Source organism: Biomphalaria glabrata, chromosome 12, assembly GCF_947242115.1.
Source record: "Biomphalaria glabrata chromosome 12, xgBioGlab47.1, whole genome shotgun sequence".
Classification (NCBI taxonomy): domain Eukaryota; kingdom Metazoa; phylum Mollusca; class Gastropoda; family Planorbidae; genus Biomphalaria; species Biomphalaria glabrata.
Window position 1 is genome coordinate 34,355,372 of NC_074722.1, and position 15,120 is coordinate 34,370,491.

The 15,120-nt window shown below is 36.9% G+C and overlaps 1 protein-coding gene across 1 annotated transcript; it reads left to right on the forward strand.

Moving 5' to 3' along the window:
• The first annotated feature begins 2,731 nt into the window (after positions 1-2,731).
• Positions 2,732-14,417, forward strand: LOC129922061 (uncharacterized). Its single transcript, XM_056006299.1, has 6 exons — positions 2,732-2,958; positions 7,841-7,950; positions 8,886-8,985; positions 10,145-10,234; positions 11,766-11,916; positions 13,476-14,417. Exons 1-6 carry the CDS (start codon positions 2,881-2,883, stop codon positions 13,742-13,744), a joined length of 798 nt encoding a protein of 265 aa, XP_055862274.1. The 5' UTR covers positions 2,732-2,880; the 3' UTR covers positions 13,745-14,417.
• The last annotated feature ends 703 nt before the right edge of the window (positions 14,418-15,120 follow it).

Genomic DNA, 15,120 nt, shown 5'->3' on the forward strand with positions numbered 1-15,120 from the left:
TATAAATTTCTAGATCTAGCTAATAGTAAAAAAAAAAGATTAGTTTAAAAATCAATACCTCATGAAATAAAATGAAATATATCTATACTTTATAAAGTATTTTTATCATTTTAGAAATGTGTTCCATCTTGTATATGTTTATATTTGTACGCCAACACATAGAGAGAACTTTGCAGACACATTTTGCATTTCTCTACTTTCATATTTAATTTACAAAAAACTCTAACACTTTTAAGAAAAAAAAAGTTGCCATTGCGTCAGAATTTTGCAAAATTGTAAAATGTCATGATATCGGATTTTCAATCTGTATTCTAGTTTTTGTGATCTAAACTGGACGGACAGAAAAACGGACTGACAGATAGACCACTTAAAAACAAATTGAAGATCTCCATCTTTCGGGGGGGGGGGGGGGGCGCCAATAACTAAATAAAAAACAAAGAAAAAAAACCTTCATTTTTCGAAACACGAAAAAAAAAAAAAAGATTCTGAAGGGTTTTGTAAACGGGCCCATGGAGTCAGCCGAACTCAACGTCTTACGTTACATGGAAACTCCAACTGGACACCAGTAGCTGCGTATAAAGGAAAACTTTCTTTAAAACTTATTTAAAAACTGTTCATTTCAAAGAAAGGAAAATTAAGCCACAAGCCTATCCATGTGTCACTATAGTCATGCATTGGTTTTCCTGGCTGATTCAGGCAACCCATCGCAAGCTTTGTAAACGACACATTGCGTAATTTATCCTAGATCTATGTATTGAAATTAGAAATCTAATTATTCACAACATCTGTTGCTATTAAAGTCGCCCGCCCCCCTTTACATTTTCTCCTGTCACAACGCAATCCATTCTGTCTTAAATAAAATCTCTTAATCTACAGTGCTACCTTAGTTATTTTGATTACTGAACCTCACCACCGAGTCAAATGTTTGGCCAGCTTGCATCCAGCTTGGCACATTCAAACGGTGCACAGTGTAAATGTTGGCCAGATACCCTCTCCCTGCTAAAGCCAAATAAAGAAATCATTTAATTTTTTTTTATTCCCCCCCTCCCTTTCGTATAATAAATAGCCCCTCAGCGACAAAACAAATGTTCTCTTTTTTCTCTCTCTCCCCACCCCCCTTCCTTTTCAACGTTTCTTTTTAATTGTGGACACTTCTAAAGGATTAACAGCCTGATCAACAAAAGACGAAATAAACGAATAAGGAAACGCGTGGAAAACACGCGCGGTCGAAAGTCGAAACAAAGGTTAGATCTATTCACTGTACTCTTTTAGACACAGCCAGTAACTAATTCATTGTACCGGCTGACCGCATTCATCTTAACAGTGCTAGTCTATGTCGTTCTTAATGTGACGATGGCTTTATAAAAGATTAACACAGAAAACAGCACACCCCTCCTTGGTATTTATTTTTTTGAAAGTAAATATTGACCAATAACTACAACAATAACAAAAAACAAACAAACAAACAAAAAACGTCCAAAATTTAGGGACAAAATAGCAAGTTGTTTTAAGCTCATTACAAAAGACACAATTAACAGGGAAACAAGTGGTTTGAAGGGCGCAGAGATTTATAAAATATTTTTCATTGCGTTAGCGAGTAAAAATTAATTACCTACATTAGAGACCTTGCGATATATGAAGCTCTATGTATCTTTAAAAAAATATCTACCTTCTTTGATATATATTATATTGAAATAGGTTTCATTGTTAATCGACGATTTAAGCAGTTGTGTTTAGGCCCTATGTGCATATTAAACTAAACAAGAAACGAAAATCAATCCAAATTATTCACTGTTTAATTGTTCTCTTTCCATCTCTTATCGTACACTAAACTTCTCTTACTGTGGTATTATCATCTGTATACCTGGAAGTGGCAGGCCTAGACTTGTGGGACTCTAAAACAATTTGAAATAGGAATGAAGAAGAGGTTTTTATTTATTTATTTTTTAATTTTTTACATAAAATGTTAATTTTTTTAGGATAATAACAAAATTAACTTTTGGTCCAAAACCATTTTTTCTCTTCTAGTGTGTTTTTTAACATCTTAAAGCATCGTTCCTTTACTGCACCAGTGATAAGTAACGCCTGAGTTCAATGTATTATCTTGTTGTCAAAGTCATACAACATCCATACAAGCTATCTCTCTTTTATTTCTTTCTTTCTTTCTTTCTTTCTCTCTCTCTCTCTCACACAATTTTTGTACCTCTGTTCTTTATCTCTCTCTCTTACATTGTTCTCTCTTTCTCAAGTCTCATTTTTCTCACTCCTTCTCGAAGCATTTTTTAAAATCTCTCTTTCTCTCACTTTCTCTCTCTCCTAATTATCCATTCTTTTCTGATTCTCTCTCTCTCTCTCATTAAACATTGTTTCTCTCTCATTTCTTTCCATTTTCTCTGTCTTCTTGCTATCTCTCCCTTTCTCTCTCCTTCTCTCTCCTCTCTCTCTCTTCTCTCTCTCCCTCTCTCTTTTATTTATTTCGTACTTAATGATGACGCTATCCCACGTGACATTTGACTTCAGGGGGGAAAAAAACGAAAATTAAAAAAAAAAAAATCCTCTTTTAGTCAAAAGTTAAGGGCGAAAGGTGGAGTTGGGGTGAAAGAGGTATAGACAGGGAGGAGGCGAGTTTCAAAACTGTTTACCTGTGTGTCAGATGACCATAATGACATTGACAGAAGTCAACATGAGGTGACACGTGACCACACTAAGTAGGTATAAAACTTAAAACCGTCATCAACTCCCGTCAATATAGTTTGGGACCAAGCAAAACATTTTCAGACTTCCTGGACCTGGGCTCTATCAATTTATAAAACAATTTTGGGATTGCCTTTGTGGACCCGTTCATTCATAACTCAGGCGCCAAGTTCTTAGGGAAACGCCATGGAAGCTAAAACTTGTGTTGTGTTGCTGGCTCTAGTGGCGGCCGCCGCAGTGGCTGACGCCCAGAGAAACGGCAGGGTAAGATTGACATTACGTAGTCATTGTTTTTAATTTTTTTTTTTTACAAGTTGATTCTAATCTACGCTAGTGGTACTAGGTAGCAAAAGTTGATTCTAATCTACGCTAGTGAAACTAGGTAGCAAAAGTTGATTCTAATTACGCTAGTGGTAGCAAAAGTTGATTCTAATCTACGCTAGTGGTACTAGGTAGCAAAAGTTGATTCTAATTACGCTAGTGGTAGCAAAAGTTGATTCTAATCTACGCTAGTGGTACTAGATAGCAAAAGTTGATTCTAATCTATGCTAGTGGTACTAGGTAGCAAAAGTTGATTCTAATCTACGCTAGTGGTACTAGGTAGCAAAAGTTGATTCTAATCTATGCTAGTGGTTCTTAGTTCTTAGGTCCTCCCGCGCCGTTCGGCGCATTGGGCGGCAAGCTGTCTCCATAATGATCTGTCACTGGCAATGTCTGAAGCCTCCTCCCACCTGGTGTCCACTGTTCTGAGGTCCTCCATGAAGGTGTGTCGCCAGGTAATAGGTAGCAAAAGTTGATTCTAATCTACGCTAGTGGTACTAGGTAGCAAAAGTTGATTCTAATCTATGCTAGTGGTACTAGGTAGCAAAAGTTGATTTGGATATATGCTTGTGGTGGTTGGTAGCAAAAGTTGTTTTGAATCTATGCTAGTGCTACTATGTAGCAAAAGGTGTTTCTAATCTATGCTAGTTCACTAGGTAGCCTATGAGTGAAATGAACAAAAGTCATCTTGACATTGGACTTGGTGGTGGAGTGGTAAGGAGCTTGACTTCCGTACCGACGGCACTTGGGCTCGAGTCCCGGTGAAGACCGAGATTTTAAATTTCGAGATTTTTAGGAAACTCTTGACTCCACTCAACTCCAACGCGAACCTGACATTAGTTCGGAAAAGTAATAGGGGTTGGTCGTTGTGCTGGCCACATGACACCTCTTTCACCACCGGCCATAAAAAAAAACAACGGATGAACTTTACATCACCTGCCTATAGATTGCCATGATAGGGTAACTTTACTTTACCATTGTAAGTTAAAAGAATGTCAATCGCATTTATAAACAAAGTTATTAAGAAAACAATGGATAATTCGGTGTTTTGCTTGTAAATTAAAAAAAAAATCAATTTCTACTTAATGTTCAAATAATGTAGTAAACAAAACAGTTAAACCTTAATTTTTTAATATCGAAGACTGATGGATAGAAATCTTGTTTTTGTTTTTTTTTAAAGCGATGTTCACAATTAATTTAGTATTTATCTCTTTTATTTCTTGTTTGTGTCCAAAAGCTGATGACTCCTTCTTACTTAAAATAAAAACTTATTGTTTAAAATTAAAAACTTATTGTTTAAAATAAAAACTTATTGTTTAAAATTAAAAACTTATTGTTTAAAATTAAAAACCTATTGTTTAAAATAAAAAACTTATTGTTTAAAATTAAAAACTTATTGTTTAAAATAAAAACCGCGGTTGTTTTGTATAGATAATATTGTAATAACTTAAGTGAGGCAACTCAACGAGGCACATATATCTTTATTTACACGACATCACAAGTTCATAAAACATCATCTTTCTTAGGCACAGTCTTTTCACCTCGGCTCTCTACTTGGGCGGAAATCGTTCTCCTCTCTCTAATGTTGAAATCCTTTTAGGTCTAGTCTATCACAGTGCGCACCTTCTAGCACTAGCCTGGATGGCGGTGCGCATGGCTGAGTTATAACAATATTATAATAGGATAAATGTAATGATATTAAATAGCCATACAAAAGATAGCTTGACGTTTAGCAACATTGAATCAAACAACATTTTTTTTGTTGCTTCATTTCTTAACTACGGGAAAAAACAATGAGGCAATATTATGAAGATAATAATATTATAATTGGCAATGTCTTTGATTCCGAAGATTTAGGATACAATAATGACCACAGTACCTTTTCCCCTTCAAACCATTTTTTTGTAGTTTAATTTTTTATTATTATTTTCATAGTACTAAAATTGTAATGCAATCATTACAATTAGTTTTTTTTGTGTGCTTTGAAACGTAAAGGCTTTTTAGTTTCAGTTTCTGTGACAATTGTATGCCTACATTTTAACAAGCTGAAATGATTTTTTTAAATTTTTTATTTATTAATCTTAAGAATATATATTTTTTATGCGCTATATTCTACACTATAATCAATTTTTCCAATCTCTTTTATTTATAGCGCAAAATAGAGGAAGTAATAGACTTTTCACTTTATGAATTAAAACTAATTTTAAAAGAAATGGGCAAATAACTAGCGGTAATAAAGGAGATTTGTTACGAAGATAAACGGCTACACATTGAGATAGTGTTAAAAGTCAAGGTCAATTCCTTTTCATTTAGTTGGCAGGCAACAGTGACGCTCAATTTTGAGTCCTTGACATTGCTTAGATCTCTAATGAAGACATTTTTTTTGCTGTATTAGTAGTAGTTTCAACTATACCGAATTGAACTTACTAGACAGAACTGTACCGAAGTAGGTTACGTTTTCTAGCGTGTTCAATAGAGTGGCATTCTGAATTCTCAAAAGAATAAACGGCACACCATTTCGCTGAAAAAAAAAATTATGATAAATTTTGAACCAACTAGGGTAACCTATTATGCTGGGTGCTTTCTGGCTTCTATAGTATTATGTGGCCAGGACAACGGCAAACCTGCGTTACTTTCCTCTACTTATGTCAGGCTCAGTAGAAGGAGCACGAAGATAGGGTAGTCCAAAGAAAGGCTGGCTGGACAACATAAAAGGCATGAGCTGGCTGGACAACATAAAAGGCATGAGCTGGCTGGACAACATAAAAGGCATGAGCTGGCTGGACAACATAAAAGGCATGAGCTGGCTGGACAACATAAAAGGCATGAGCTGGCTGGACAACATAAAAGGCATGAGCTGGCTGGACAACATAAAAGGCATGAGCTGGCTGGACAACATAAAAGGCATGAGCTGGCTGGACAACATAAAAGGCATGAGCTGGCTGGACAACATAAAAGGCATGAGCTGGCTGGACAACATAAAAGAATGGACCGGTGTCTGTTTTGATATCCTTATAAGAACAAGCTAGAAAAAGTGGAGGGAGTTGGTTACGCAAACTGTCACATGACCCATACAACGTAAGTCACGTGACAGATGAGAGGAATAAGATGAGCTAACGCATGAAATGCAAATAATCTTATATTTTTTTGTGTGGAAGGAACGTCCTTAGATTATAAGATATAGTTCACATCATTCTGTGTACCTGATATAGTTGAAAGAAAGTAAAATAGTTTCCAAAGCCTGGCTGTACGCTCCTGCTTAAAAAGTTTTTAGAAAGCATAAATTTAAAAAAACAGAACAAAACAAACAAACCCATAAATTAAAAAATCTTAACTTAAAAAAAAGGTAAGTAAAAGTTCACTTTCAGACCTTGCGATCTATGGGGCAGATGATGTCCATGTCATCTGTTTCTATAGCCAAGGATTTGATATAGTGTCACTACGCCTCCAGCACAAAGAACGAACGTCTTTAATGTCCCCAACTGGTAACTTTATCAAGTCTAAGGTTAAATGCATAATTAGCAACAACAACAACAAAAAAATGTGTAATCATCTTGACTAAACTGACATTGATCTGAATAAAAGTTTGTACATCAATGTATACAAATCGAAATTCTTAGTTAAAATGATTCAACCAACAAAATTTATTTAAAAATGATTTTAAAAAATGATTTTTAATTTAGAACATGCTCACTTGTGATATAGAGTCAGAACACAGTTTGACTAGCAACATACCTGGCTTCTATCATCACTAAGTGTGCATTTTTAAAAATCAAGTTTGAAATCACTTGAATCAAAACTGTTTGGGTCTACACCCCCCCTCCCCTCCCCCCCACCCAATCACTTTATTCATCAACCTTTCAGAGATTTTAGCTAAGTGTCACAACTCCAGAGCTTAATTAACGCATTAGTGTCTCAGTTTTGTTTTAATAATGACAACCAGTGCTGGATCTAAAATCTCAAAAAGCACATTGTCCCCCTTAAAAGGCCGGTTCTTCACTTTGACTACCTGGGAAAATAGAGGGCCGTAACTAGTGTCGATATTGTTTCATTTGTAAAACTTCAACCAACTTTTTCTGAAAAAACAACAACGAAACAAATCTCTTAAGAATGCCCAAGTTTTGACACAAAGAAATCACCAGGTGAGTTACCGTAAGACAAACAAATCAGTTGCATGTTTTAATTTGTATATACAAGTATTAGTTCTCCTTAACTCACAAGTCTGTCTATTCTTGTAGGAGTGGTACAGTGCCTTGAATCTAACATCTGAATGTTTGGGGTTCAAAACTAGGGGAAGAGGTCGGATTTTTCCCCATCTGAAGTAAGGGCTCAATTTCATGAGTGACCACATGGGTACTCGGCCGATGGCTTAATGGGTACTCGGACGATGGCTTAATGGGTAATGAGCCGATGGCTTAATGGGTACTGGGCCGATGGCTTAATGGGTACTCGGCCGATGGCTTAATGGGTATTCGGCCGATGGCTTAATGGGCACCTGGTCATATGACCGTTATCTTGAAAAAGTAAAAATATGAGTTGATTTTGCTAGTCATCTAATACCTACCAAAGTATAATCCCTCAGAAAACAAATAGCATAATATCATTTGTCCTTTAGGTCATAAGATAATCTTTATTCCGATAATCCATTAAGCCCAAATGGTCACGTCAAGTTTTCTAGCATATCGATAAACTCGAGGAAAAGATTTTTCTTCCGGGTTATAGAAAACCAATGTGACTCTAGATTTAATACTACTTTCAGCCATAATGCACGATTTAATGGGTTTTATCATCAGAATTAGTAAGTATTTATTTTTTCTTGTTTCAGAATCGTGGCGGTAGACCACGTGGTCCACCTCAACTTCCGGACGGTGACGTCTACAGCTGGGCCAGGAATGTGAGTGGCAGCAGCGTGGACGAGAGCGCATTTGTTCCAACGTAAGTCACGTGACAAGCAATGCACCAGGCTACATGCTTTATGCAAGGGGCGGACTGGGGGGTGTTAAAATCGGCCAAGGCATTTGTATACAATCCGCGGCCCACAAGTCGTGTATCATATGATGGACATCCGTTTCTAGGTCTACCTGTCCTCAAAATCATTCTGTTCAAGTTTGATAATATATCGTTAACTGAGAGGCATGCATACAATGAAATCTGTATCTTTTTAAAAGAAATATAGTAGGCCTTAGTGCTGCTTTTTTAAATCGCTAAAAGAAAGGGCTCTAAAAGGATGAAGCCTACTAGTAGCACTGTCTACGGATGTAGGCTATTACATTATTTCGGAAAATGTGTTAGATTAAATTAGCATTACACTGTAGAGTTTGTAAAAAAAATATTTTAACAGGACGCTCAGAGGTCCCATTTCTTTTTCATTAAAATATTATAAAAACTTTAATAGTTTAATAATGCTATAGTGGCATTCATGAGACCCTTAAGTGGCCCTACCAACCCATTTGGGTACCGGCCTACCGGACATTTGCCTTAATGCCCATATAGCCGGTCCGCCCTTGCAGTTTATGCAGACGTCATGACTGTTCCATTAGAGATTTTCTTGTGTGGCGGATAGCTCTAGAGTTCCATCTATAATATGTCAGTAACAGCTCAATATGTCCCATTGAAAAAACATCAGAGTTAACGGTCAGTGTTTAAAAACAATAAATTTAAGCTAAAAAAGTGGTATTTATTTAATGTATTTTTCGTCTACGGTTTTGAAAATATTCTTTTATCACAAATATTTATTGATAATGTTTTTAAAACTAGCCTACAATACAAATGCATTGAACGCAACTTTGGTAGAAACCGGAAAATAAGATAATTACAAGTTATAATACCTCATGACTAACCATGACCTGTATTTTTGGATGTTACTTCAGAGGTTCCAACTTGATCATCATGAGGTCGTTTGATGAAGGCTTGAGGGGTTTGAACCTGAGCCGGGCCAGCATTCTGTACGACTTCTCTACACCCAATCCAGTAAGTCAAACACCAATAGGCGAAATAGTTTTGACTTGAGTGAATATCAAAGTTAATATATTCAACATTTTAAAACCTTTCCTATAACTATTTCTTTAGAATTAAATTTCAATTTTAAGTGAAGTTTTAATACTACAAAAACAGCAACAGAAGCAAAACGTTCTGTCCACGGAAATTTCGTTGAGTGCCAACTTTAAAATATAAATGCTTCCGCCAATAAAATTGTGTGGCATCTGGATATTTTAAAATCTCACACAGGCATACGCCTTGGGCGGAATTACTTTCTCTTTTCCAGGAACGTCTGTTATTTATAAGATAAAATAAGATCTTATTATGAGATCCAAGGTATAGATGCTCTCTTGCTTTCTGTTGCTAGATTTACCATTTCTAAATAAGTGCAGACACAAGCAAAATCCTTGTTTGTGGTGGAGACAGTACAAAATGTTGCATACAGTTGAATTAGAAGAAATTAAATTCCTAGGGTCAAACATTGTAAAAACTGCACAAACTGTGGAAAATCTGGAAGAGTAACATCAGTTTCCCAGTAAAATTAAACCCAGCACCACCATAACAGAAGTCAAGGGACTTTTCAAATTTTTTTTTTTTTTAAAAAAAGGTCAATAAACTTAAAAAGAAATTCTTTCTTCAAAGAGAAATAAAAATTACAAACAAAAAGCCTACGCCCTCAAGGTCATAGGGTCTACTCCAACTGACAACTGAGTTGATTGACAGATTGTGATTGATGACCCGACCCCCGCCCAGGTCATCTCAGTTAAGCTGGTTTGATTATGTCATTTAAACATGTATTAATGATTTCTTTGATTTGTTTAAAACTTGATGTATTGATTAATGATTAATGCGCTGAACACACACACACACATGCACACTTCTATACGCACGCTGACACACGTCTTAAGACCCACGTGTTTGCAAATTAACACAGTACATTACTTTAAGCAGTTTGTTCTATAAAAAACACTTCTAAAACGCTAATTATAAATATAAAACGAAATTAGTATCGTGAATGATAGATACATAGAAATCATAAATACACGTACTAAAAAATTTTTAAGATTATATCTCTAGTCTAAGTTAGGCTTTGCTAAAGAATCCTTATACATACTAGATATTGTATTGACTATATATTAATCTTTCTCAGTTGGTAGCTATTGGAAGCTTTGGCCCATGCTTCATCACAAACACAAACTTGACCTACCAGGAAGTAATTGATGAGCTGGATGCCAGAAACGTAAGACATACTTTCAACATATGTTATTATTATTATTATTATTATTATGTTGTAAAATGTTTTACATGTTTCGAATGTTCCTTCAGAGTTGAAGATAATTACTTCCTAGTCCAAACCTCCCGCAGGACGACGGGGGATGGGAGCAGGCAGGGTTTGAACCCTGGACCATCGATAAATCTGAACGACAGTCCAGCGCGCAAACCGCACGACCAGGCAGCCATCCTTATTATTATATACTGTAAAATTGACAACTATGTATTGAGATACTTGAAAATATAAAAACGTCCACAGAGTTTCCTTTACCATTGGGTTAAAGAAATATAAAAACTTATCATTTTCTGATTCTTATTTTGTTAACTTAAATATATGAGACAGTTCAAACTAACAATGTAATGTATTTTTTAGCATTACTTATTGTCGCCCCCTACCCCAATCCTAATGCCCTACTAACATCTCCATTGTCACATGTACACACACCCAACAAAAATAGAAAAAAAAAATCACCAAGAAACCAATGCGCATGCGTGAGAGTCAAAACTGAAAGCTGTCTTTAGAGAGTTAAGCAGGGAGCTCTTCTGTCAGTTCGACTTCGACGCTGTATTTGTAATGCTGGAGTCTTACCCTCTAAGATCCACCTCCATTGACGCCAGGCCAAGTCACGTGAGAAGGGTAGGACTACATCCAAGTACTACCACGGTTTGATATTTAATATCTACATTCATTTTTACAAATCTTACATTAGCTCAGTCCGTCTGTCTGTCTAGGTAGATTTTTTCTCGTACTCGCAGTTATTCATAATACAAATACATGAATCATTTTTAAAACGTAATCAGTGAATCAGTTTATTGGTAATTAATTGATTTTCTTTTATATAGGAAAGGGAGGAGATAAATCTTGCAGTATTGCGATATGACAGTGATTGCGCGATGCTTTCCATTATATTCACTTTATTTTTTTTAAAAAGTATTTGCGGTATTTCGCTTGTTTGCTTTCATATATTCAAGCTTCCATTAACATGATAGCTCCTCGGAAGTCGAACTCAATGTTGTCAATTTAAAAAAAAAAAAATCTCATCGATAAATATAATTCTCTTTGTGGCCCAACCATGCGGGAGACCACGATGAAAAAAGGCATGGAAAGATAACTCTTTTATTTCTGCAAGTCGCACTAGAGTTACCCCACCTATATTTCGCGGTGACAGAGAGCGAGGCTCCAAAAAAAAAAAAAAAACGCTGCGGGTCGGCTCAATACTATTAAAGCATATAAACTTGATAGAAGAAACAAGAATGGCTGTCTGGTTTTGTGACAAACGCTCCAGGATGTCGTCCCAATAGTAAACATTTAATATGAAAGCTTTTATCCCCCCCCCCTCCCGGCCGTCCTATACAGGGTTTGAACCAGGACGTTATAGTTTTCCTTTCCAATGGAACATCCGAAACTAGTAAAACAAAATACTCGGCCACTTAATGTAAAGATTGGGGAAGTGTTCCGCTGTATTTGTGTGATCCATAAGATTTATTTTTATTGTCAGGGCTCGTCTGCTTCCACCACATCAGAGATCCGACTTGACGGCACCTCACTCCCCCTGCCGCTTGAGCAGGTGCGACCACTCTATGACAACTACCCATCCCTGAGACGTGCTTGCAGAGATGGCAGAGTTATCATGACCACACCAGACGTCGGTAAGACTTTTTAATTCTTAATCGCACAAATTAGTCTTTATGGTAGACATGTTTTATACACGCTTATATACAGTAATAAATAAAAAGTCTATATGCATTATGAATTTAAATAACGGAAGCGTGGTGGAGAGGCTAAGTAGGCTTGAACCTGGCTTGGCTACCTATGAAAAAATGACATGAGTTTCTAAATGTCGCCAAACTATTCTTTAGTTGCCTCTTGAGTTAACTAAAAAGGCAGAAGTAACAGATTACAATTATTTAATGACGTCATTATTGTGTAATGATTTATCTTTCCCTTTCACTCTTGGGTGCACCACTAGCGAAACTTTCACCAGCTATCTCCATTAATTTCTGTTACCTGCTTAGCTTAGCTACTCGTAGGATGTTAGACCCGTCTGTAATGACATAATGATCTTTTATCTCAACTTCTGTTTTTTAATTACTTAAATGTATTCCACTGACGCCTACTCTTTACTGACACCTCATTCACTGACGTCTCCTCTTCACTGACGTCTCCTCTTCACTGACGTCTCCTCTTCACTGACATCTCCTCTTCACTGACGTCTCCTCTTCACTGACGTCTCCTCTTCACTGACGTCTCCTCTTCACTGACATCTCCTCTTCACTGACATCTCCTCTTCACTGACATCTCCTCTTCACTGACGCCTACTCGTCACTGACACCTCCTATTCACTGAAACCTCAATGCCATTGACGCCTCCAAATTACTGACGCCTCCTCTTCATTGACGCCTCCAAATTACTGACGCCTCCTCTCCATTGACGCCTCCAAATTACTGACGCCTCCTCTCCATTGACGCCTCCAAATTACTGACGCCTCCTCTCCATTGACGCCTCCAAATTACTGACGCCTCATCTCCATTGACGCCTCCAAATTACTGACGCCTCCTCTCCATTGACGCCTCCAAATTACTGACGCCTCCTCTCCATTGATGCCTCCAAATTACTGACGCCTCCTCTCCATTGACGCCTCCAAATTAATGGCGCCTCCTCTCCATTGACGGCTCCAAATTACTGACGCCTCCAAATTACTGACGCCTCCTCTTTACTGACCCTCCTCATCTTAGGCGCCTCCTCGTTACTGACGCTTCATCTTCAACGACGCCTCATCATCACTGACGCCTCCTCTTAATCGAAGATCGACGCCTCATCGTCACTGACGCCTCCTCGTGACTGACACCATTCCCACGCAAAACACTCATTTTTTCCACTGTGCACCCACATTACTCTGCATTCCGCCCCTAACCAAGAGATTAAAAAAAACTCCTTGATGTCACTGTCAAAATGTTGTAAAATCATTCCACCTCACTGATAAGTATACAGGAGCCCAATTCATCACGCGCTGGTTGTGGGTGTAGGTCTTTTTGTTTAGCATGTTTTGCGCTTTTGCCTCTATATTGCAATGCTGAGGTGAACGATCCTAGTCGAACGGAAGTTCTATTTTTTTTCAACCAACAAAGTAATCTTATCTTATCTTACAGATATATACTTATAACTTGACGTAGCGTAAGTAAATGAACTTTGAACTTTGTGTTTCCAGGTAACGCTGTTCCATTTGAGACTGAAGACTTGACCATCTTGGTGGTGGACGGAACTGTGGCCATCAGAATTCCCAAGCGTATCCCACGTGCCCCCCGCCCTATCGGAGGCTTCACCAACCCAAGCCAAAGTAGATTCGGACCTCGTGGGCAAGGACGCAGACCAGGTCAAGATCTATTCACCACCGGCACCCAGACGCCCTCCCAGGAAACAACATCTACGTCAACCACCACCACAACCACCACCGCCAAACCACTTTCCGTCGTTTAAACTGTTTTCTGCCAACCAGTTCACAATATATAATAAAAAGAAAAACTTTTTTCCCCCAAATAACTCAGTATGTCGTAAAGTAAACACCATTATTCAAAGTCCTGTATAACTGCTTATTAAAATGCGTAAAACAGAAAATGTTTACGACATTAATATAGTGTAAAAAATGTAAAAATTTTGTTCGTTGAAGAAGATTGCTGGTATAATGAATAAAAGTCATATACTCTCATTTAAAAGCACAGCACAAAGGCCTATCGTTATATTTCAGTTATACAGACTGAAAAAGTACTAAATACCCAACTATGTTGTATTTGTATGTTTCATGTTATTTCCTTTGTAGCGACATCAAGAATAATAAACAAAAAAATACATCTTAATAATCCTAATAATGTTCTTATGCGTAAATTAATACATCGTTAATGTATGTCGATTACATCCTGCTTTAAGTTGAACATGAAATCACTAAGAAACAAGACGAGAACAGCCAACGAGAGAATATAACATTGACTGACTGGGTCCTGCGCAATTTTTTTCCCACAAGAAATTTGTTAAATTATTTTGTTGATTCTTTTTTGTAAATGTTTGTATTTAACTCTTTGCACAATGACAAAATATTTTGTGTTTTTATTTGATCATGTTCTGTGTCATTTTATTAAAAACTGTATCTCACTTATTCAAACGTGTAGGAGCCATTTCTTAAAGCAACATCTTCCATTTTTACTATACTGTCATATTTAATTAGGGACGTTTAAAGTAGTTTTTAGGGATCGAGGATGTGCTAACTTAAAGCGTTTGTCCATTATCAGCAACGCTTTTTTAATCTAAGGTACATCTGCCTTGCGATTGGACTGGGGAAAAGTCCAAAAAAATAAGGCAATAGAGGCTAAAACACTTTGTTTTAAGCAAATTGTTCTAAGACCATTTTTTTTAAAGGAGACATTTGATAGACGACCTTTAAAAGACGACATATTGCAGGTAATGTTTTAAAGGCATTCTTTTAAGGACATTGTTTAAGGACATTGTTTAAGGACTTGTTTGAAGGGCAATGCCTCAAGGAAATAAAGTTGAGGACATTGTTTTAAGAACATTGTTTTGAAGACACATTTTTGAGGACACTGTTTTGAGGACATTGTTTTGAGGACAATGCTTCAAGAACAATAAAAATTGAGGACATTGTTTCAAGGACACTGTTAAGGACAAATGTGTGTCGCAACTAAATGGGCTTAGTAAAGTAAGGGAAGTAATTAAGTTAAATATAAAAGAAAACACAAATATCTATAGTCCTCTCCCCTTACAGTCTACACCTGAAGCCTACGAATGGAACTTTTTTTTAGCTGCAAGCATGCTCAAAAAGTGACATTTATATATAAGGTAGC

Coding starts and splice junctions, on each gene's coding strand:
- LOC129922061 (XM_056006299.1), top strand. CDS start 2,881: ATGGAAGCTAAAACTTGTGTTGTGTTGCTGGCTCTAGTGGCGGCCGCC. Junction 2,959..7,840: donor ACGCCCAGAGAAACGGCAGG/GTAAGATTGACA, acceptor TTCTTGTTTCAG/AATCGTGGCGGTAGACCACG. Junction 11,917..13,475: donor CATGACCACACCAGACGTCG/GTAAGACTTTTT, acceptor TTGTGTTTCCAG/GTAACGCTGTTCCATTTGAG.